Source organism: Anabrus simplex, chromosome 1 (assembly GCF_040414725.1).
Source record: "Anabrus simplex isolate iqAnaSimp1 chromosome 1, ASM4041472v1, whole genome shotgun sequence".
Taxonomy (NCBI): domain Eukaryota; kingdom Metazoa; phylum Arthropoda; class Insecta; order Orthoptera; family Tettigoniidae; genus Anabrus; species Anabrus simplex.
The window spans coordinates 396,559,622-396,585,489 of NC_090265.1; the positions used below are offsets into that span (position 1 = coordinate 396,559,622).

At 40.6% G+C, this 25,868-nt stretch overlaps 1 protein-coding gene across 1 annotated transcript in view; it reads right to left on the reverse strand.

Annotated features, from left to right (window-relative positions):
- LOC136856839 (scavenger receptor class B member 1) overlaps nt 1-25,868 on the reverse strand; it is a 98,658-nt gene that overhangs the window by 10,486 nt on the left and 62,304 nt on the right. Inside the window, exons 2-6 of the mRNA XM_067135010.2 lie at nt 17,795-17,886; nt 15,313-15,473; nt 12,385-12,526; nt 11,905-12,111; nt 7,619-7,867 (exon numbers count right to left, since the gene is read on the reverse strand). Of these exons, the coding sequence (XP_066991111.1) occupies nt 7,619-7,867; nt 11,905-12,111; nt 12,385-12,526; nt 15,313-15,473; nt 17,795-17,886 (851 nt within the window). The remainder of the gene's footprint in view (nt 1-7,618; nt 7,868-11,904; nt 12,112-12,384; nt 12,527-15,312; nt 15,474-17,794; nt 17,887-25,868) is intronic.

A 25,868-nucleotide genomic window follows, 5' to 3' on the forward strand; every position in this document is an offset into this window, starting at 1 on the left:
GCGAGGGATCCCACCTCTACCGCCTCAAGGGCAGTGTCCTGGAGCTTCAGACTCTTGGTCGGGGGATACAACTGGGGAGTATGACCAGTACCTCGCCCAGGCGGCCTCACCTGCTATGCTGAACAGGGGCCTTGTGGAGGGATGGGAAGATTGGAAGGGATAGGCAAGGAAGAGGGAAGGAAGCGGCCGTGGCCTTAAGTTAGGTACCATCCCGGCATTTGCCTGGAGGAGAAGTGGGAAACCACGGAAAACCACTTCGAGGATGGCTGAGGTGGGAATCGAACCCACCTCTACTCAGTTGACCTCCCGAGGCTGAGTGGACCCCGTTCCAGCCCTCGTACCACTTTTCAAATTTCGTGGCAGAGCCGGGAATCGAACCCGGACCTCCGGGGGTGGCAGCTAATCACGCTAACCACTACACCACAGAGGCGGCGACAGTTTATATAACATGCACAATTCCAACCTTGTCTCAATAAAACTAGGTATGCAACAGACATAACGGAACCTAATTAGCAGAGTTGTGGACCTTAATCTCGGTTATTTATGATCTATATGCATACCGTAATAGAAGAATGCAGACAGACAAGACATGATTCCTTACAAATTTACAGGAAAATTAGACAGCTAGATGCCATATTGTTTGCCGATGATTTAGCATTGTTGGCAACATCGGGGAAAAAAGCGCGAAGATCTGTACTCAGTATTCTTTAAGCCTCTTCAAAATTCAAAATACATCAGGGGACACGTTTACTGTATTAAACCTTCTTAACCTACATGGCCTACAAGTAAAACATTCTGAAATAATTCTAGAAATCCCTAACATGTCTCATACTATATATCGGTACCATCAAGTAATTAGTAGGATTAACCCAAAAGTGAAGTTAAAAATTTATTTTTTCCATAAGATGCTACTTACGGTTATGCGACAAGTTTCAGAGGATAGTAAGAGAGATTAGTGGTGGCGGTAATTGTGGTTTTGAGAGGAAGTAGATCTGAGAAGTCACCCTCTCTTAACAATCAGAGGAAGACATGGAAGAGGTTCGACATTTTGAAGGATGAAGTTTGCTGGCAAAATATAAAGTGAAGGGCCTCAAAGAGTAGGAGCATAAAATATTCTTTAGGCTTCGCAAAATTAATAGAATCGCAGACAGAAGAGAACAATAGTTTACCAACGGAGGTCAATTAGAAAATATGAAAGTGAGGAGCCCGGCACAAGGAAGTAGAAGTCAATAACAGACATAGCAAGAATCCCCATGGTTGCCAACCCACGCTACCAAGCTAAGAGCCTCTGAATATAAGAGAATAAGCTGATGTTATATGAAGTATTTTAAATAAAAATCAAATTTTACGTATAGCACAGTGTTGATAGTCTGGGTTAACTGAAGGTATTGTTTCCGTGTAGAGCAATTATCTTACTCTGTCCTTGAACCGCGCGACAAGGCGATACTAAATGTGTGAGTGGTAGAGGCCAGTGTAATAACAATGCAAATTTGTTTAACGTTCCCTCATTGCTCTAGGTTCTGGGAGACGCCAGGGTTGATGAGATGATTATGATAAATCCATTTTGAAGAGATTATACACCCACCTAACAAATTACTCATTTCATCATGATTCAGCCCTAGCGTCACACAGTTTTTAAAAATTTAACGAATCTTCTATTATCCGCAGAATTCCACCCTATTGATCGGATATTCGAAAGTTTATTGTATTTTAATTACCTGTCCTCATCCTTACGCTTCACTCTTCCTACAAACAGATCGATAGCACTCTTCAGTCAGGAATATGATGACCTAACGTTATAGCAATTTAAACGAAACTAAATTTCGAACAAGATTACTCAGTAATTCAGTACTTGGCCACTGAACTGTCAACCCAGTTCTCGTTGTTAGACCTATGCCAGAACTCTGCTCTTACAAAACAAGCAAGTGAGCTGAATTGTTACGTAATACTTTATATCGTGCAGAAACAGAATTGGAGTGAATAAGAAATGATTAATAGACTCACCAATGCCAGCACGTTCAATAAAATCCTGAATTCCCAACGAGCTAGAAAGAGGACTATAGAGTGGCTATTGGACCGCCATATTTGAATCTACTTGAAAGCCACGTCCGCCATATTGTAAGCGACCAAATCGAGTGGGCTTGTGACGAAGCAAGTACAGAGGCTGCGGGAATAAATACCATTTCACAGTTTTCTTTATTAGGGAAGCACTCAAAGATGCGCAATGTCTGTTTAAAAGGACATTAAAAAATACAAGATACAGGCTACGTACTTACATATTGTATAAAGAAAGAAAATTAGCGCATTTCCACTAGTCCGAATTACAAAACAAATCACAAGACATTGCCAAAAATTTAGACCCACTTACAGGGAATGAAAATATAGAACAGAAAACCTTGAGCAAAGCAATATAACAACATCGAGAAATAATTCATATAACTTTAATAATAATAATAATAATAATAATAATAATAATAATAATAATAATAATAATAATAATAATAATAATAATAAATTCTGATATCTTTCCATTTACCTGGAATTGGCATTTTGTATGGATTTAGCCTAATTTTACCACCGGATGCCCTTCCTGACGACGCCAACCCTAGGTGGAGTGATGTATTTACTATTGCGTGCTTCTGTAGTGGTTTGTAGAATGTTCTGTTGTGTGTAGATGAAGAAGGTTATCCAGTCCCGGATCCAGAGGAATTAACTGTCGACTACCAGGTTAAAATGCTCAACCCGGTCGAATCTGGTGCCCTCTGAACCAAAGGCCAGCATGCTGATCATTCAGCCAAGAAGCCGGACACTAAACAACTTGGCAGGTTAGATCCTGGCTCAGTACGATAGTATTTAGGTGCTCAAATCCCTCAGAACTCCTGCGGGACAACATTCCGGCACCTCGGCTTATCCGAAAAAGTAGTTAGTAGGGCGTAAAACTAATAATAATTTACGAAAAATAAGTATTCTAGAGCCGTGGGGTACAAGGTTTGAAGTGAACAATGGTGTAATAAAGTATCCCTTAATAATAATAATAATAATAATAATAATAATAATAATAATAATAATAATAATAATAATAATAATAATAATAATAAAATAAGAATTTGTAGGATAAACAATTTGAAATAATTGCTAAAAAAGAGAACAGTTCTTCTTGTGATAATGATCTTAAATCACATAAGTTAACTTTCCTGAATAATTCACTTCGATTATCTTTGGAAGAAGATTATGGTAACGCCGATTTTTTATTTGCCTTATGTAGCACCCACTCAGACACGCCTTATAGCTACGATGGAATAGGAAAAGGCTAGGACTGCGAAGGAAGTGTCAGTGGCATTAAGGCACAGCAGCCCCCGTATTTGCCTGATGTGAAAATGGGAACCACGGAAAACCAGCTATCAGTGCTGTCGGCAGTGGGATTAGAACTCACTATATCCCGAATGCAAGCTAAGAGCTATATACCGCGAACCACGTAGCCAACTCGATCAGTAGTAGTGGTGATGTAGGACTGAAAGTCCTCATATTACTCCGTATCGTTGGCAAAGGGGATGAGGTGACTAGGAAATTCTAAATATTGTAGGTGTGGCGCTGGACAGCAGGCGTCTTGTAACATCGTTGTTCACTTTATATTTATTTTCAAAATGCTGGGGAAATGTGCTCTGTAGGATACAATGTAATAATAAATAGTGGTATTGGTTTTTCGTCCTACCGACTACTTATTACGGTTTTCGGAGAAGCTGAAGTGCCGGAGATTTGCCCCGGTGGAGTTCCCTTACGGGCCGGTAAATCTACTGACACAAAGGTAACCTATCTGAGCACCTTCAAATACCAAATACAAGAAAATAAAAGTAGGCCTAATGTACACGTGCTGGATTGTGCTACACAGGCAACGTAATTCTGCTAATCGCCCAAAACTGTGTACTTTAGTAAAAAAAGAATCTTATCTAAAATATGATATTTATTCTTCGTGTTTTCTCTACAATTTATGCAATTGCATGCCACACACGTAGAGAGCATATTTTCTTCGATCTAATCTATTAGAAGTATCGCACTGTATGCGGAGAAATTATATGAATGGCGCTTAAACTATGGAGTCGCTATTTCGCCTTGGCACCACCCAGAGCACTGTAGCAGCCATGTTAGCCACTCTATAGTCCTCTTTCTAGCTCGTTGTGAATTCCATACACCTACCAATCGACTATTATGTAAAGCATTAGTGACGAACTTTGTCTTGACTCAATTTTTAACTGGTCATGGAAAATTTAAATCGTATTTAGAACGCGTTAAACTTAATGTTTCAGACGGCTGCTTAATCTTTTGTGGATCAGTTCAGACAGTGCATCATTTGATTTTTGAGTGTCCAGTATTTGAAATGGGAAGATATTTTTTGCAATGTCACCTGAATGGTTGTAATCTGGAATTTTGTAAACTACTGTATAATGTGCTCAAGAGACAATGTTGTAATGTGCAGTTTCTCACATTCTTTAACAAAAATGTTTGTAAACTAAATTAATAAGAACATCTCTTTGTTGTGATTCTAAACTATAACCCTAATATACCTATGGTAAAATAGGGTTCCTGTATTTTTGGATACTAAATTAATTAATTAAGTAAATACACCTACCAAGAAACACAATATTCAATGCTATAAAGTAAGAAATGGACAGAAAAACTTTACAGATTTGAAAACAAGGTTTCCAGTCCTGCCAATGAAAATGGTACTTGGAGAATAAAGAATAACCGAGAACCAAGAATAATCTCCACCAAACTCGATATTGTAGCAATTCCAATATTAAGGGGACTGCGTTGGATAATTAATTCATTGGGGATAGGCTAATCTACCAGCCTAGGAGTATCCCAAATAATAATAGTCGGAAGCTCTAGTGCTCTCTCTGTTAGTACGGCAGGAAATGATCGTACGCTCATTCCGAGAATGAAATCACATTGGAGAATAAATTCTCAAAGTAATAATTAGTTTTAATTAACGTAAAACATGTACTGTCAGTTCTATACCCGAAGGCTGGTTAGATCCCCAAAATTTCCACCATCAGTTGTTCCTAAAAGGATGTTATGGGAAGATCAGGAATAAGCTAGTTCCCTGTTACTTTCCTGCCTGGGACAGAAAGCGATATTATATATCTGCCAATTTCATCTAAATAGATATACTGGTAGACTCTAAAAGATATTTTCAAGCTAAATTATCACGGAGGTTGTCTACTCATACATCAGGCACTTAACACCGGCATGTGAAAAATCATGCATAACAATACTTAAAGGTGGTGGTGCCACCGTATCGTGACGTCCTGGAAGTGCCCAGTTCCATATCATGTGTGATCTGACACCTCGAGAAGTGTTAACACCGTCTATGCTGGTCGTGAATTATCGTCATCGTCTTTCAAACGGGACATGGCAGTGGGGGCCAGATGGATGGAACATCCTATTGTGCGGACATTTAACATTCCTCGATAGATGGTGTAACGTGTGTATCGCGAACGTCTCATGGAAGTCGTTACCACCAACATTGAACAACGCAATGACGACCACAGATTTATACTGATCGCGATTAGCAGCGTCTGGCTAGAATTGTCGGTGGTAACAGGCAAGCCACACAGGCTCAAATCAATTCATATTCAATGCAGGAGGTACCAAACACACATCCAGCAGGTCAGTGCAGAGTTCTTTAATGTCAGTAGGATAGGGGAGCAGAAGACACACACAACTGCCTTCGTTACCACCACTATACAAAGCACATTGTGTCACCAGGGTGCGTGAAGTTGCTAATTGGATCCTGGAGGACTGGCGACGTGTACCTTGGGCCGAAGAGTAATTGTTTCAGTAATTTCAAGCTGACAGTAGGGTTCGGATATGGCACAAGTCCCATGAATCCATACAACCCAGTTGTCAACAAGACACCAACCTGGCGATATCTCCGTAATGGTGCGGGGTGTGTTCACTTAGTATGGGTTGGATCCGCTGATCCATCTGAACAGTAACTGCTACGACGAACTGCTTGGTGACCACTTGCATCGCTTCACGGAGTTCATGTACCACTACAAGGATGAGATACTCCTGCAGGATAGCGAACCATGTTATCGGGCCCATATTGTCCAGAAGTTCGAGGAGCGTTCTGGAGAGTTTCAACTACTGCTGCAGCCACCTCGTTCGCCTGATATGAACCCTGTCAAGCATTTATGGGACGTGGTGGTGAGGTCCATTCACACCCAAGACGCTGTACCTATAAATAGCAGGAAACTGTGGATATCTATCCAAACGGTACGGGTCAGAATCTATCCACAGGTTTTTCTTCCACTTGCAGAATCGATGTCACGAGTTGCTGCTCTTGACCGAGCTAGAGGAGGGTCTACACGATACGAGATCTCTACCCCATGACTCTTCGCATTTCAGTGCATGGTGTCGAAATCGGAGACAAACAAACAAGGGAAAATTTGGTTTAGACCTGACAGATTTCAATTACAATCAGTGAATGATCAATATTAACATATCCTAAATTTCATAGTAATAATTACTTTGCCGAAAAATGAACGGTACTGTTCTTAATTAATTGCTGAAAACTTGCTGGCGCCTCGGAGCTGTTAGCTGGTGATGATGTAGAATGACCTTGGGCATGTACTGCAGAAATATACTGAGAGTTGTATTTTAAGCTCACATAAAACACACTATAGCGAAAATGAAAATGTGATAATACAAAGAAAAGTTCACGCTCTACAAACCTATTTTACTAACTAGCACAGTATATGAATATATCAAAATATTAGGGGTTTTAATATTTCTGTATCGTTTGTAATGAAAGCTACAAATATTGTGAAGTATGAAATATTGTTAATCTGTATAAAAACAAGCATTGTAATAATATTTTACTAGCAATAATGAGGAAACTCTTGTATTCCTGTTCAGATTACTCATCTTTCCATGCTATGGACAGCCTATGTAACAACATTCTTATGTCTTAACTGATCATCCTATCAAGTGTCGTTAAGATCGGTCCAGTCCAAATCCAACAGTTTTAATACAGGTCAATGAACGAGACAAATTTATTCTAGCCCATACCACAAGACACACTACACAGAGATGGAAAAACTCTGTTAAGGAAACTGCTGACAGCAAAACTTCCAGATGGTAAGAGACCATCAGGACGACCAGAAAGTGGAATCTGATCCAGGAACAGTTTGGGGTAGACAAGGAGAGGCATACAATCCAACACATCGGAGGCAAATATTGAATGAGACCAGGGACCAATTGAGGTCCACATGACTACATCATGCTGATAGTGGTAGTGTTGTTGGTGTTTATGATGATTGTGATGACAAAGGAGGGGATCTCCAGTTTTACATGGAATTCAAACTACGGTAATGTGACACTTCATTTCATAAATCCCACTTGCACGGCCGGAATTTGAACTTCAGCCGCGCTGGTGATAAATCCGTGATGATACCACTCAACTTCAGCCGAACCACCCCCCCCCCCTCCCACCAAAATTGTAATGAGATGCCCGGTTTAGGTCCGGCCAGGAATAGAATCCAGGACCCTTGGACCAAAAGTCGGCATGCTAACCAGTTAGCCTAGAAGCCAACAAGGAAATGTGAGGGTTGCTTACCGTGGTGTGCTCCTTGAAGACAAGAGGGAATCGTCTACACATTTCCTGATTGTAGATATGGAGAGTGGAGTTGGTGTTCACGAGGTGGGGTGGAAACATGACTCCTTCAGTACCATCAATACGATTGCATTCGTCTGAGTTCCAGAAGTCTATTCTCTCCCGGCCATTGTAGCTGCTGATCACTCCCAGCTGAGTGATGTCAAACTGTCCACTGTTGATTGTCACTCGCTTCGATGAAGTGCCATTCCTCTGAAACATCAATACCAATATTATCACATTTTTTACAAGTTGCTCTACGTCGCACCGACACAGATAGGTCTTATGGCGACGAAGGTATAGGAAAGGGCTAGGAGTGGGAAGGAAGCGGGCGTGGCTTTAATTAATATACAGTCCCAGTATTTGCCTGGTGTGAAAATGGAAACCACGGAAAACTATATCCAGGGCTATCGATAGTGGGGTTCGAACCCACTATCTCCCGAATGCAAGCTCACAGCCGGGCGTCCCTAATCGCATGGCCAACTCGCTCGGTACTATAAGAAAAGAAGAAACGATAAATAGATAGTGTCCGCGGTGTTATCCGATGTGTTGATGGCATGCAACGTCTTCTTACTAGGCGGGGAGGTGCATGAGTTGAAATGAATAAATTAAATTAAACACACTTCAAAACTTAAATCTCGTCGTATATCGACTTCTGGGATTTCAAACCCAAGGGGCTCTTAAATTTGGGGCGTGAGTTGGCGACCACGAGTCCTTTAGCTGGATCCTGCCATTGCTTCCACTTGCTTGTGCTACCATCCTCACTTTCATCTATCCTATCCGATCTCCTTTGGTGAACTCTTGTCCTATTCAGACTCTGATTTTATTAGAGCATTCGAGCCCTAGGGAGTCGTTCATTTTCACGCCCTTTGTGGCCCTTCCTTTCTTCGGCCGGTACCTTCATTTTTCGAAGTGTCGGACCCCTTCCTTTTCTTCCTCTGATTAGTGTTTATAGAGGATGGTTGCCTAGTTGTACTTCCTCTTGAAACAATAATCATCACCATTTTAGGGACTTCGATATCGTATTCGAACTTCCATCAGCATTACAGGTGGCGCCGCCATCGCCGCCAATATCCATTACTTGCACATTTGTAGTAGGCGCTGACTCAGCTGTCGTTTTTAGTTTCTGTCTGTTACACCATCAGCCCGAAGGCTGGTTGGATCTTCAGGTGGCATCATCAAAGATTATGCAGTTATAGGGTAGTCACAAAAACCTATAACAGCGTCAAAATGAGGCGTACTAAGCAGGATGAGAAGTGAGGTAGTTTGCCATTGCTTCCTCGCTGGACCAGGAAGTGCTATAATAGCTCGACTGACCCTATGAGTAGCACATTTCATAACACTCAGACGCCCTATTTGTGCTCTGAATGTCGTTATTCAGCACCACCCGTACCTCCAGTTGTATTTATTTACTCGAGTCAGAAGCATACAATTGAACTTTTTTGATTTGGTTTTACATTACAATTTAGTAACAATATAATAGAAGGAATTTTACACGTATATGCCAAAATGGTATTAAATAGTCTTTGCCCAGAAGCGAGCAACTGCGACTGCATTTCCTTGTGCCTTGAGCAAATCCTCCTCACTGCAAGAATCAGTAACTTCCATATTGTCCGAGCCATGAATAAGACTGAAACTTCGGTGAAAGCTACATTTTGTTCCGGCCTGGGGCCGGAGATAGATGAAAAGGTACTACATCCATCAAGAAATGGCAACAGGTGGTTGAAGTTTCTATCACTCCCTAAATTTTCTACAACTTTCCATGGATGGTTCCTAGATGCTATTTTACTGTGTAGCCTCTTTCTGTATGCATTCACTTTCTTATTACAGGCGTATTTAGACATTTTTTCCTGAAATATGCAACTTAAGCATCTCAATTTTTAACCATGAAATTCAGTGTGATTCGTGATTTTATTTAGAACGATTTAAATGTTTTAATGTGAACCCACTCGCGCACTTTACGTCGAGCTACAGTAATTTTACCCTCGCGGTCACACGTGATTTATGTCCATACATGGTGGCCATCTTCCTTTGTATGGTGACGTCATCTATTCCAGAATGGCCGTTTATTTTCCTCAATTTTGAATGGCATATGACCTGATCGAATATCTCTTACACTATCGGAGTTATAAAGACTTGTTTGGTACATACAATTTTGTTGCTTCACCACCCCCATTCGTACCGATTTATATGATGTTGCACTTCAAAATATACCTTCTTGTGTTAAAGTTCCCGTTTAATCATCAAGAAAATCCCTTTTCGCGGCCCTATATCTTATTATTATTATTATTATTATTATTATTATTATTATTATTATTATTATTATTATTATTATTATTATTGTTGTTGTTGTTGTTGTTGTTGTTGTTGTTGTTTCGTTTCATCCTCTTTGCGATACGTTGAATCAATCACTTCTTTGTGAGTTGTTCCTTTCTTAGTGCCCAGTATTTATTCATTCCTTCTGATCTTCGTTTCCTCTCTTCTTCCGAAATAACAGGCTTGGCTTTTAGTGTCGATTTGACTTGGAACCTTATATTTTCATCTTTAGTTATTACTTTAGTTCTCGATAGAATAGTGAATTTGTTGTCATTTTTTAATTCTACTATGTCTTTTTCCGTTTCTTTAAACCAGTTGGGTTTTGTTTTGCGGTTACGTAAGAGGTCAAAGATTTTTTGGTTAATCTATTAGAATTCATTCTGAGAAGATGACCGTAAAAATTTATCCTACATTATCTCATAGTATCTGAGAGTTTTTCAATTTTCTTGTAGAGCGTCTCATTCTTTATGCATGTTATCTTATTGTCCTGAAATTTTGGTCCTATGCTCTTTCTTAAAATTGTCTCTTCTTTTAGCTCGAGTTTCTTCATCTGGCCTTTGAAGTTCATTGTGTTTCTGCTGGGTATAGTGCTTCTGGTTTAATCATTGTTCTATAATGTTTGATTTTTGACCCCCATGAAAGAGATTTCTTGTTGTATGTATCTCTTGTTAGTTATTTACGATTGGTTTACTCAATAGGCTTCAGTAGGTGTACTTACCAGAATTATTTTATTTATTTATTTATTTATTTATTTATTTTATTTATTTATTTATTCAATAAGTCTTTACAAAGTTATTCTCCCCTTTTTTTTTTAGACTCTAAGTTATAGGGAATGAACGAGTCAAAAGCAGGTTAAATATATAATGTAACATAATAAGAAGCGGAACCGTCAACTTGGTCCTTAACACAAAATAGCAACTCTTAAATCACGGCAATCGGCAAAGTTACCAGAATTATTTGTTAAGATCAGTATGTACACCACTCTCAGTAGCGTAGCCAGGATCGAGCGATAAGAGGGAGGGGTTATAGTTACAAAATAATGAGAGAACATAATGAAGGTGCTTGTGTGTGTGTGTGTGTGTGTGTGTGTGTGTGTGTGTGTGTGTGTGTGTGTGTGTGTGTGTGTGTGGTGCGCGCATGCATGAGTGTTATTATAGGAACACTGATATAAGTAAATTATGTTCATATCCAGATTACAGTACCGGTACACAACAAAATCTTACATTAAAATACAGAACCAGAAAAATATGATCAAAATCAACAGTTTTGCAACGAATGGTATGTTAAAATTACAATCTAAAATCCAACTTTCGAGGATCCTTAGAAAATAGATTCATGAGATCTGTTGATATTAAAATTATGTTTCTGTGGATGTTCAATGAGTCGACTTTCACTGGTTTATTGTCAATTTATGATTATTTTCTTTTTCTAAAGTTAAATTGGGGTGGGGTCTAACCCCTAGTAACTCATGATCCCTTGGCTACGGCCCTGAACCCTCTTTTGTGATTTTCTGATAGATTTCTTTTTTTTTTTGCTAGTGGCTTTACGTCGCACCGACACAGATAGGTCTTAATGGCGACGATTGGATAGGAAAGGCCTACGAGTGGGAAGGAAGCGGACGTAGTCTTAATAAGGTACAGCCCCAGCATTTGCCTGATGTGAAAATGGGAAACTACGGAAAACTATCTTCAGGGCTGCCGACAGTGGGATTCGAACCCAGTATCTCCCGGATGCAAACTTACAGCTGCGCGCCTCTAACAACGCGGCCAACTCGCCCGGTCTCTGATAGAAATACAAAGTGCCTAAAATTATTTAAAACCGGACTTATTTGGTGATACTAAGATCCTTATCTCTTCAACAGCTAGTAATTATTCAATCACGAGAAGAATGAAATCGAATTGTTAATAATACATTATGATGATGATAGTAGTTACCGTCACGAAGAGGCCAAAGCGGTCGTAAGGTATTTCTTCTTTGAGAGCCAGCACGGTACGTCCCACAGTGAAAAGAGGGTCGTTGTAGCCCCACAGGAGATCCTTGATGTTCACCGTCACGAAGGGCTTGGCCTGGATGGTGTTGAGGAGGGCTGCAAGGCTCAGCTTCACCAAATAAAACTGGTCCTTCATGGTGGAGACTGCACTCTGCAACACGATTTATAAACAAGTCAGCGGAATGCACGTTATTTAAGGAGACAAAGAAGGCAGCGCAGCAGTACTACTGAGTAAACCAGACATGACAATTCAGGGGATCTCCGTTATATACCCTTCACTTTAATGGTACCCTACTCAATTTTTACTCAACAATCAGCCCCTAGTACGTGATAACTGACATACTTGTTTCAATAACATGACACTGAAGAGCTATTAAGAGAGATAATCATGGTCAAGTGATAGACGAACGAGAAGGCTACTTACAATGAGGGGAATGTTGGGCACAACAACTTCATCCAATTCAGAACCGATGCTCTTCTCCGGTACGAACTCGTAACTCCGACTCTCTTGGAATGAAATCGTACTATTTTTATTGAACACCACGTTGACCTTCTCTAGCTTCTCTCTAAAACAGAAAACAGGGAAAATGTTAACTACATGACACTCTAAACTGATATAATCAGCCTATTCTTGTTTTTTTTTTTTTTTTTTTTTTTTTTTTTTGCTAGTTGCTTTACGTCGCGCCGACACAGATAGGTCTTATGGCGACGATGGGACAGTGAAGGGCTAGGAGTGGGAAGGAAGCAGCCGTGGCCTCAATTAAGGTACAGCCCCAGCATTTGCCTGGTGTGAAAATGGGAAACCACGGAAAACCATCTTCAGGGCTGCCGACAGTGGGGTTCGAACCTACTATTTCCCGAATACTGGATACTGGCCGCACTTAAGCGACTGCAGCTATCGAGCTCGGTATATTCTTGGTCTAAGTCACTAAAGTTCATTCTATCAACTTCCCAACGACTGACGACATTATTTCATATCTGTCAGCTGAGTGACCCAGACAGTAGAAGCGGTTCTGACGGGTTCAATCCCAGCTCAGTTCGGTGATATTTGAAGGTGTTCAAATACTTCAGCTTCGTGTCGGTAGATTTACTGCCATGTAAAAAATTCTCGGCGGGCAAAATGTTGGCAGATTGGCGTTTCCCAAAACCAGAAAAGGCGTTATTGGGACGTAAAACCAATATTATTACTATTTCTTACCTGAAAAATTTTAAATGCAAAGTTATTTTTACGGACTTCAAATGAGGAGTATCTGTTCAAAACGTGCTGTTCCCACTTCAAACAAAAATCGGTATTTCGTCCAAATGCTTTTCAGTTGAATACTGTCGAATACCATGAGCAATCCAAACCAAACAACATGTAATTAGTTAAAAGTAATACCATTCCCGATCACGGGTATGTTCCATGTGCCTTTTATTGTACGTCCCTTGCGTTTCCCGACAACTTCCTTATGGTGGAAATAGCACCTTTTGGCCGATGACCTTAGATGTTAGGCCCCGTTAAACAACAAGCATCATCCTCATCAAGCAATAGCAGGCACTCCTCAAAGGCTCGCAAATACATTAAGATAGATTATTCAACGATCTTCGACAAAAGGTAAAACAAACAAATAAAATAAATAAATAAATAAATAAATAAATAAATAAATAAATAAATAAATAAATAAATAAATAAATAAATAAATAAATAAATAAATAAATAAATAAATAAATAAATAAATAAATAATATCCATCAACAAACATTCATTTATAACACGACTCTCGTTTTAAGATTTCGATATAGCAGCTAGCTGAAAGTGAATTATTCTAGAACAGAGGAAATCAATTCTAAGCGACCAGTACTCGATACAAAACCAAAGTCATCTCCCTACAGGCCATGAAGGCCCTTGGAGGGGTGGAAGGTAAAGGCTTCCACCATCCGTAACCTCCGCACTTGATGGGGTAGAGTGGTTAGCTCTACGCCCGGCCGCCTTTGCCCGTAGGAATTACCCTGGTACTCATTTTTGGTGTAGGCTGATTGAACCTCAGGGCCATATGCACCTCCGGAAGTGGAAATCTCATTTCTTAAATTTTACGACTTCCTGACGGGGATTCGAACCCACGTCCTTCCGGGCGAACCGAGCACGCCTTTACCGCCTCGGACAGGCAGGGCATTTTATCCACGTCCGGGTGTCGTATTCATCTTAATACACATCTTCATTTTCTTACAGCCAACATACTACCAATCATCACAGAAGTACACTATATTCAATATATATCCCTCCACATACAGTTTTCGTCGGGAAGGGTTTCCGGCCGTAAATCTGGGCTTAATACGCACACATAGTGCCGATACAGATAAATGGGGAAAAGACGAAGAGGAGGAGGAGGAGGAGGAGGAGGAGGAGGAGGGGGAGGAGGAGGAAGAATTTCCTATAAAAGCTTTTCTCGTTTTCTTTCTAAATGTCCTAAATACGATGAGTTCTGTTACACAAGTTTTGTACGAGAATTCCCTGTCTGACAAATAACTTTGGTGTCTGACCGTCACCGGAACTGTGTAATATTTAACTGGAAGTGCAACATTCATTTTATTGATATTAATATCACTTCCAGCTCAGTCAAAGGGAATGTTACGTTGTAGAACAGTGCTAGAGTAAAGAGAAGATAATTAGACACTTAAAAGACGGCTGCTACTGTTTAAAGAGTAATTATTGCGGGGTCAAGTGCACCATTTTGAGAGGGCCACTGTTGATCTGGGTCGCTCAGCCGTATCTTCTCCACTACTTTATGGGCAGTGTTATCAGAAAACCTGATAGAGCGGCAACCAGGCACAGAAACCAGCTCAGCGGGCTGCCTAACTCTAAGGCGAACGTAATTTCTACTTCGTCTTCTACACCGTTTACGAGCATCTGGACGTGAAACTTGCATGTTCCACGGCCCATTCGTAGGTTTGTATCTAAACAACTATTTGTTCCCCAAGACTACCAAATGTGTATCAGCTATTAACGTAAATTAGGAAAAAATGTGTGAATAATATCAACTGTCTATTTCCCTTACTTCATCAATAGCGATATAAATTGCAACAAATCACATTAAGAAATTAACATTTTTGCTTCAACTTCGTTTAATTTTCATGGCAAGATATCATTCTATGCGTTATAATTCTTCTTGTACAAGTTAATAACACTAGTACCTACAATGAGGACTTACAAGTACCCGGATATTTCCTATCGCCTCGTATGCCGTGAAAATATGGAATAATAAGAGCAAAATCGAACTATTTCCCCTGTTAAAATGGTCCCTCAACAATAAAATACAATCTGCAGGAATGCCGACAGTGTACTCCCAAATTCTTGCCACAAGAACATTACTTACATGTAAGTGTAAGGGCCTATCTCTTCCACTCGGGCTTTCTCCTCTCCTGCTAGAAAACTCTCCATGTTGGTGTAGTTAAAGATGTACACTCTAAGGACTGGCTGTACTGGAGGCTTCCTCCACCACTCGAACGCTTGTGAGTTGTTCTTCAGGACCAAATTCTGAAAGAGTAAATTAATTGCCGCTTAGAATGTTGTCTTACATCGATAAAGATATAACACTTGAGAAGTCGAGGAGGATAATATAATAATGTTACTGCTTCCACATACAGAATGATATTCGATGTAAAAAGAAAGAAAATAGTAACCAACCTTAGGTTGAATTTTGGGTCGTTACATGTATGATTGTGAATCATGTTCTCTTGCAAGAATTGCTCTGATTTCAAGCCTTAGAACTTCTAAACATAGTTTATAGTTCCAGAATAACCCCCGCTGCGGATCAGTGGTATAATGCAGGCCTCTGGATCCAAAGATCGCGGGTTCAAACCCGGCAGAGGTTGTCGAATATTTGAAAGGATGGAAATATTCCATTCGGCTCTCCATGTCGTACGATGTCATCATGTAAAATATCTGTTGACACCCTGGTGCTTACTCGAGAAAATTAATTAAAATTCAGCCATAGATTGCCCAACAGAGATCCGTTTCTCTACCTTTCGGCAGAGTAGAAATTGAAATTGTTACGCAGGCAGCCTTAATTGCGTCAGATCAAAACGCCTGCACTTGGTAGCTATGGCCATATTATTATTATTATTATTATTATTATTATTATTATTATTAGTATTATTTAGTAATACTAATGCCAGTCCTGCGTGTTCTATTCCCGGCTAGGCCAGGGATTCTTGCCTGGATCTGAGGGCTGGTTCGAGGTCCACTCAGCCTATGTGATTACAATTGAGGAGCTATCTGACGGTAAGATGGCGACCCCGGCCTAGAAAGCTGAGAATAACAGCCGAGAGGATCCATAGTGCTGACCACACGACACCTCATAATCTGCAGGCCCTTAGCGGTCACTTGGTAGGCCATGGCCCTTCGGAACTGTTGCGCCATGGGGTTTGGGTTAATAGTAGTAATACAGTAGTTCCAGTATACAGTACCTACTGTCGACAGCCCTGAAGATTGTTTTCCGTGGTTTCTCATTTCCACACCAGGCAAATGCTGGGGCTGTGCCTTCATTAAGGCCGCTCCCTTCCCACTCCTAGGCCTTTCCTATCCCATCGTCGCCATGAGACCTATCTCTGTCGGTGCGACGTAAAGCAACTTGTAAGAAATAGTACTACAGTAAGTACAGGTCCAATTCGAAATATACCGAGTCTCTCAAATATATCGAATGGTCACATATTTTGCGTGTGCAATACTACAGTGGCGGATGTAGCATCACCGTAAAATTGTTTATAATACTGCTGCATGCTGTCCTTGATAATATGCAATATGATATTGCTAATCAAGACCTTTTGTTTCCTTTTTCGTAAATGATAATGCTCGTAACTGTGCATCGTGCATTTCTGGAAGACATGTGTATAGTGTGTATACAAATTCCTAATACACACTATGAGATATTTTAGAGGAGACCAAGTAGAAAACATTTTGAATAAGAACTTGTGTCTGGGAACGTACTGCTTCCCTGCTACACCAACATTCGCTTAAATATCCCGCGTCTGCTGCCTTTATGTACGTCGTTGCTGCAGTGCTTCACTGAAAAACAATGCAGCTGTTGCTCTAACGTAACAATACATCACATTGATTCACAATTCTCTAATTGTTAAGAAATCAGATAAAGTAGACTTGGTAATAATAGGAGAATACGTAGTTCCCCATGGTATGTCACCGAATTAAAGAATATATGATTGAATATACAGTAAACATATCATGGTATAATCGAATTCTCTGACACTATTTTCATTAATAGTGTAATTATAGTAATATCTATGAATAAGAAACCCTATTCCACAAGTAGCAAGCGTTTTAAATGGGTATAATTTTATTTTATACATTCGTAATTCCTGTAGACATTAAAATTGAAAATATAATAGTTAATGGAATTATTAAGTTACTTTTGTTGAATTGGCATACCTGAATATGTAAAAATCAAATTTACTGCATGGACAACTGTCTTCCATTGCAGAAGACTGAGCAAAAAATAGTTAAAACTCTTATCTTGGTTATCGATATTTAGAAACATGAACTGTGAATGAGCTCTTGTGAATTTACAAATATATGTGATCATTGACCACCAATGCTTATTCTCATGCTGTTTTTGAAATATGTGTCAAAATATTTGAAGGTATTTTCATTATTTCATAAAAAGAATGAGCATTTCACTTTCTTTTCTTAACATAGTTCATATTCAAAACACAGTGCCCAACTTAAGGATATGTTTTGCATGGTGGATAAGGCTGCACCCATGACACAAGTAATTAAGAATATCACCTGTCCATTATACACAAGGCCATCAAGAATGGTGGCAATGGTCTTTTAATACGTACCTCATGTATAGATGACTGAAAAATGTTAGTTCCCCAGAGGAAACCTGTTCCAATTAGACTGAACACGAACGTGAAGATCAGAAGTATATAACCTGAAACAACAAGAAATGACAATAAAAGTGATTATCCATTATTAAATCGAATAAATAGTTTCAAATATTCATTATACACTGAGTGGCCAAAAGTCGTGAGAAGGGGTGTCCCACTAGAAAATGTGCCGTGTATGACCCCTGAGCGTTGCTGCTAGCTGTGGCATAGCTGAACAGTCTCTTACATACACCAGTGTCGTGAAGATGTCAACACGTCGCGAGTTAACCGACTTTGAACGTGGGATGATCATCGGCTCACGGCGCATGGGTCATAGCATTACGGAAATTACACACGAATACGGGTTTCCGAGGTCAACAGTGTCGAGGGTGGATCTTCAATATCGCAGAAAGAATGTTACCACCTGCATAAACCGCCGCACGGGAAGACCACAGGTGTTTAACGAACGGGCATCACATCGCCTCCACAGAACCATACTGGGCGCTTGATGGGCTACTACGAGTCAGATCACCCCCCCCCAGTTGAATATTGGAAGTCAGGAATCCATTTCTACCAGAATTGTAAGAAGGCAACTGCACCACATCGGCTTCACCTACTCATGTCCCGTTGCTGACACCTCGACACAGAGCTCAACGACGTGCATGGGTCTGCGAACATCAGAAATGGACCATGGAACAGTGGCGGTGTGTGGTATGGTCCGATCAATCCCATTTCCAGTTGTATCGAGCTAATGGGCGCGTGAGAGTATGGCGTATGCCCCATGAAGCTATGGATCCTCCGTGTCAACAAGGTTGTCTCCAGGCGTGAGGTGGCTCAGTTCTGGCCTGGGCGGCGTTCTCACGGTCGCAATTAGGCTCCATTGTCCGGCTGCTGGGAGCACTGACAGGTGCACGTTATGTGGACATTCTTTAAGACCATTTGCATCCGTTTCTGGCCCTAGAGTACCCTGTTGGAGATGCCATGTTTCAACAGGACAATGTGCCATGTCACTACTCTGTGGTGGCACGCAGGTGTTTGGAGGAGCACGACTATGGATTGGCCCTCCAGATCCCCCGATCATAATCCAATCGAGCATTTATGGGATGCTGTCGATGGTGTGCGCGCTCCATGACTACACAAGACCAATTATGGTTAGCAGTGCAAGATGCGTGGTTCCAGTTCTCTTCAGAACGATTTCAACACCTTATAGAGTCGATGCCTCGCCGTATTGCTGTCATTTCGAGAGCTCGCGGAAGATCAACTCCTTATTAACATCACATTCAGTGTCTTCGCATGACTTTTGACCACTTAGTGTCTATGCATAAAGAAATTCTCCAGAATGTGAATGTCCCTAACGTGTACTCTCGTACAGTCTACTATGACGTCCAAGTGACACGTTATGATAATTCTCCTCCTTTACTTCTGTCCATCAGGCCTAGGAAATATATCATGGAAAGTCCACTCCACCGTGGGAATCGTACGTCTGAGTGGTTTAATCCAGTGCCATGGATAATTTTAGACACTCTCCCTCCTCCTGAAAGTGTGCTTTCCTCTCATTGTTCTCACTGCTGAGATATTACATTTTTCAATTAGAATTAAGAGCAATTATTTCAGTGGTATTCCGGAAATAATAGGCTACTGCAATACACACACACACATTCGTGCATCCAGCACGTTATGTGGACAATCTTTCAGACTATTTCCATCCCATCTAATTACTAATTAAATAATTAGATATCATTCACAAACAGGAAACACACGGAACTGTTGACAACCATGTTTTATGCCTCTAAACATCAATATCGAAGTGTCTAGATCAGGGCCTCTCAAACGCCCAAAATCGCACGCGTGCAAATCGAGGCACAGAGACTCCGTGCACAGTGCATCGGTCCGACTCAGCTCTACTCGGTTTGACTCGGATGGTGTAGTGTGCTGAGAGCGACGAAGCATTCGGTGATAGACGGCTTGTTTGTCAGTGAAATAGATAAGCGCAAGACAACAACATAATAATCGAGCAACCTGTTTCGAAGAAAGCAAAAACTTCCGAAAGTCCATTTCAACCGAACTGGGAACTTTCATATTTTTTGTCAGTCGTGACGATAAAGGCAAATGCTTAATCCGTGGGACAATAATTATGTGATAAGTTAATCAAATAGAACTCTTTTCCAATACAAAGGCTTTGTTCAAATTCTACGAGAATTTGTGGAAGGAAGATTTTCCTAAGCTGCATCGAGAAGCAGCTAAGATTATGTCTACGTTTTGTTCCATATGCATATGTGAAAGGTATTTTTTCCTGTTTTGACTTGTACGAAAACTAGATGGCGTACGAGTAAGCCTATTTCTAATTGTAATTTAAAGAAATGCTGTCAGCCGGTTCCTTGTTCCAGGCATAACTGATATCGTTGCAAAGATAAACGAAAAGAGCTAGAGAAGATAAATTGTCTGCTGAAACCAAATTGAAAGAAGAGTGTTTGAACACCATTAAAATTGTCCCATACAACAGTGTCACCGCTCACCGCACATAAACATTTCGCAGTGAGGGGAGAATCAGCGGGGAACGTGCAGAAGGCGAAGAGAGGCCGAAAGGGTGAGACAGGTGTAGGGGAAGTGGAGTGAGGGTTTGCACTCTGATCAACCTAGTGAAGTCGTGTCCTGCACCTTGCGCCGTGCAGTGCACGGGCGCATGCACCCTGAGTGGCCCTGGTCTAGATAATTGGAATAAGTGTATAGATTTGTCCTATTCTCATCAACACCCATCTTTTCTCAGCCCCCGAGGATTTCGTTTCTACTTCCCAGCTTCATCGAGACATTGTGCACCAACACTCATTGAAGGGCGCTTCAGTTTCGACATGGGACATTTAGTACAATAAGAACACCGAATATAAGCGGGGAATGGAAGAGACTGAGTTCATGTATTTCTTTTACAGATCGAGTAGGCTGCGCGGTACAGTTCGCGCAGTCGTAAGCTTGCATTGGGAAGATGGTTTCCCCGTGGTTTCCCACTTTCACATCAAAAAATGCTGGGATGTACCTTAATTAAGGCCACGGCTGCCTTCTTCCCAGTCTTAGCTGTTTCCTACCCCACCTCCGCTGAATACGTATGTGAGTTAGGGTGACGTTGAATCACTAGCACAAAATGTATTCCTTTCATCTTCCATTATTTCTTCGCTTCACTTGATCTGCTGCTTGATTGTTCTTCTCAATTATGAAAAGTTTACTTGCCAAGCCATTCGAAACAGGTTTCATGTCTTATAAATGCGCAATGAGCAGAAAGAATAAAAATTAACAAAATAACAAACATCGCGTCTTACAAATCCGAACTGAAAATTATATTTAGAATCTCGAGAGTCTAAGTTGCTTTTAGGACTTGTTATGGACTAAATGGGGGCGTAGAGCTAACCACTCTACCCCAACAAGTGCCGAGGTCACGGGTAGCGGAAGCTTTCCCGGGGCCTTCACGGCTTGAACAGAGATGACTTTGCTTTTATTGACTAAATGGCATGATATAGACGTAAATTATCACACAAAACCAGTAAAATAAGGTAATCGAACCTGGTTGTGTGAACACACCTTTCGGTGGAATGTTGTTTCTACGTATTTGGGGAATATTAAACAGCTTCCACTTGTTTTTGGAAACCAGTTTAAGAAGGAGCTTAATGTTATAATCAAGGGCAACTGCTACGCAAAACTGTCGATTAGTAATTAAACGTTCAGAAGAAGGGAAGGGTCTTAAGTTCGCCATATTCAAGACATCGCTGTTCATTCTCATGGCTTTACATATGCTGTTACTGTAGATGATGTACGACAGTAAACATGGTAGCCAGAAGTATTATGGTTTGGAAATGAAGAAAGTATAGAATAGCAAATTCTATTACCATGGGACATGCTTTGAATGACATCAGCTAACAACAACAACAACAACAACAACAACAACAACAACAACAACAACAACAGGGATCTGCTCCTTGAGGGGAGGCGGGTTTATGAATCTTTAGAAAGAGAAATAAGACTCAGCGTCTGAGACTGGAAAGGTTCGAGTCTCGTATGCCTGCTTGCTTGAAGACAGTGGAATCTTGACGTCATCGGATGGGAGACGGGCAGATGGTACGCCAACTTTTCTGTCACATGCTGGACTTTTGTAGTGCAGTAGTGATAGCGTTTCAGTGGTGCAATTGTTTTAGTTGTTTTGTAAATATATAGCAGCGTACAGTGTTATTATCACATTCTCTTAATTTCAAGAGATTAATTATCAGCATTGTTTAAAAATAATGATAGGCCTACACTATTAATATTTACCTTAAAAGTTGATTGTATTAATAAAAAAAAACCAAACCCCATGGCACTACAGCCCTTGAAGGGCCATGGCCTACCAAGCGACCGCTGCTCAGCCCGAAGGCCTGCAGATTACGAGGTGTCGTGGGGTCAGCACGACGAATCCTCTCGGCCGTTATTCTTGGTTTTCTAGACCGGGACCGCTATCTCACCGTCAGATAGCTCCTCAATTCTAATCACGTAAGCTGAGTGGACCTCGAACCAGCCCTCAGGTCCAGGTAAAAATCCCTGACCTGGCCGGGAATCGAACCCGGGGGCCTCCGGGTGAGAGGCAGGCACGCTACCCCTACACCACGGGGCCGGCGATTGCATTAATAATATGTGTTATTATTGTATGCATGTATGTATATATGTATGTATGTATGTCCAACCTTGTCCCGTTTCTCTACGGGATCATGTATGAAGTGAGATGAATCTTCGTAGCGAGTTTTTGCGACCGAATGCCCTTCCTGACGTCAACCTCATCAAAGGAGTTAATGAGATGAAATGAATAGCGTGATGTATGGTATATAATAATAAATTATTAATCAAATTAATAATACTGTACCCTGATAGAAAATAAGTTCAATCAAATGTAAAATAGTTATATTAGTTCATTGATCATTTAACTATCAACATAAAAATTTGTCTACGTGACTAGTTAAAAGACAACAAACTCTTTTTAAAAATCTAATTTATTCTGACCATGCCGTCACGCTACATCACTGATACTTACAACGCATTCACACAAAAATCACAAAAAATACAAAATATGCCTTATAACATCCCTTTACAAGAAGCATAGCGGAGTCACAAAGGGTTAAATAATTTGTAGAGACAAACTCCACTGAGCGTGCACTAGACGTCACCAAAGAGCGATTAATTCTTTGTTGACATTCCCTGCGTTCTGATGAATGGAAAAGAAACCAGCGATAAAGAGCTTTGAATGCAGGGTGACGTCATTGGGAGTCTCACGACCACACGTCGAAGCACAGTACGACCTCCGTAATGTACATAGGATACAATTAGCAGAGCAGCTGGTGGAGATAAGAGCGACTTTGCACCTTGACGGTTGCATGTATCCATCTATATATTTTCGCTTAAGAAACAATACCGCGTATCTGACTATGCTCTTCGTATCCATTATTTTCCCTAAGTCTGGTCACGCCTCCTAGCCACATATGGATATGCAGTCTATCAGAACAATTTTCCTTTTTTTAAGTTGCGTTACGTTGCACCGACACAGATCTTATGGCAACGATGGGATAGGAAATGGCAAGGAATGGGAAGAAAGCGGTCGTGGCGTTAGTTAAGGTACAGTACCAGCAAATGCCTGCTGTGAAAATTGCAAACCACGGAAAATCATTTTCAGGGCTGCCGACAGTGGGTTTCGAACCCACTATCTCCCGAATGAAAGCTCACAGCTGCACGACCCTAACCGCACCGCTACTCCCTCGGTAGAAAAATTTTCGTTGTGTTCATTTTCCTAATAATAATGCTATTTGCTTTACGGTTTTCCGAGACGCCGAGATGCCGGAATTTAGTCCCGCAGGAGTTCTTTTACTTGCCATTAAATCTACCGACACGAGGCAGACGTATTTGAGCACCTTCAAATACCACCGGACTGAGCCAGGATCGAACCTGCCAAGTTGGGGTCAGAAAGCCAGCGCCTCAACCATCTGAGCCACTCAGCCCGGCGTTCATTTTCCTATGCTGATGTGGGGAAACGAACCTTACTGTACCGTGCTGTAGGAATGTATGTTTGCATGACGAAACTGTGCACCCCTATAGTACAATTCATTTAAGGTTCATTTTCCTTTATACATAAGCAAAGGAAAATGAACACAACGAAAATTGATCTGGCGGATAGCATATCCGTGGTTGGGAGGGGTGGCCAGTCTTAAGTAAAATAATGGATAGGAAGAGCATTGTCAGATACGTAGCATTGATATAGGCCTATTCCCAAATCTATATATTAAATTTTTTATGAAAACTAAAGTCAGTCAGTACGGCCATTCTATCCCGTCGATTTCCTACATTTTTAAACTGAAAGGTATTCATGCACAGATATGTCGTCAGGTACTATAAATCACTTAACATCCGCCTTCCTCAAATTATTTGATTTATCAATGTTCTGTCTCTTTGAAGCAATTATATCTTTGGTTCTAATTGAGGTACTCAGTTCGTTTTGGTCTAAAAACACTCAGTGGATCAAGTGCTTTCTTTTGAGGTAATAACTACTTAAATTGGTAGATTCTGAGAAAAGTTATGAGTACATTTGTCTCCATGGCGAAGATCTTTGAAGGACTTTTTAACAGTTCGGCGCGTAGTGTTGTTCCAAGGAACGTTTAATTCAATTTCCTTGTGTGATGTACTTTCAAGTGTTTTATTGACATTATATTACTGTATATTGTATTACCACAACAGATCACGTGTTTTATTTCATTAACTCGAAACTTCCCAAATACTCCGTGAGGATAGTAACGAACAACACCATACTTTGTACATTGCGGGCGGAGCCTGAGGGATACTGCTAGTTCTTTCATAAATTGAACCTTACTTGGTGCAAGACGATTCAATGCGGCGTTATTCAACTGAAAGGTTGTGTACGTAAGTTGATTATTTTGTTTTATGTTTTACACGAAGGTAACAAGAGAGATTGCTGATGTACAGATGGGAACAATGGCAGGAGGGTACTCGGAATGAGGAGATAAAGATTAAGTTAGAAATGTGCTCACTGGAAGAAGCTGTGAATATAAAGCTGTTTCCGTGTTGGGGTCATGTGAGACTGATGAAGGAGGATTGGTTACTTGGGAGAATAACAGACTCGGCCATGGAGAGTAAGAGAAGAAAAGGGAGACTAAGACGACGATGATTACACTCAGATGTTAACTATTTTTAGACATAAGAAGTAGAGAACTAAACGAAGCCATGGAACTGGTTGCAAATAGAGTATTGTAGAGGCACATTAATCTTAAAATCTGCTTTACTTCGCATTAACACAGATAGGTCTTATGGTGACGATGGAATATGAAAGGTCTAGGAGTGGAAAAGAACCGTCCGTAGCCTTAATTAAGCTACAGCTCTAGCATTTGCCTGGTGTGAAAATGGGAAACTACGGGAAAAAATCTTTAGGGCTGCTGACAGTAAGTTTCGAATCCATTATCTCCCGAATGCAAGCTCATAGTTATACGCCCCTACCCACACAGCCAACTCGCTCGGTCATATAGTTAATGCACAGAAGTTTGCAGACTAAATGCTGGAAGACATTAATAATCTATAATGAGGATCTCTGTGGTTACTTATGTAATGTTATGTAAGTGTGTAGGTACGTAAGATATCATTAAATTATTCTACTTTAGCCACTCCTTTCTTTTCTAAGTTCTTCGTGGTCATTTTAAAAGATACCATTACGTATGTAATTCACATTCTTGTTTAGCTTTATACTACTTCATTATCATCATGAGCACAAAATATGATGCAATTCTCATTTAACTTTGTCGAAATTTGATTATTGATTTCGAAATTAAGAGATTTCAAATACTGTAGATTAATTTAATACGAATTTTTATATGAGGAATTAAGCCAACAAAGCAATATTTTTAAAACTGTGAAGAGTGAAATGAAAATGAAATGGCGTATGGCTTTTAGAGCCGGGAGTGTCCGAGGACATGTTCGGCTCGCCAGGTGTAGGTCCTTCGATTTGACGTCCGTAGGCGACCTGCGCGTTTTGATG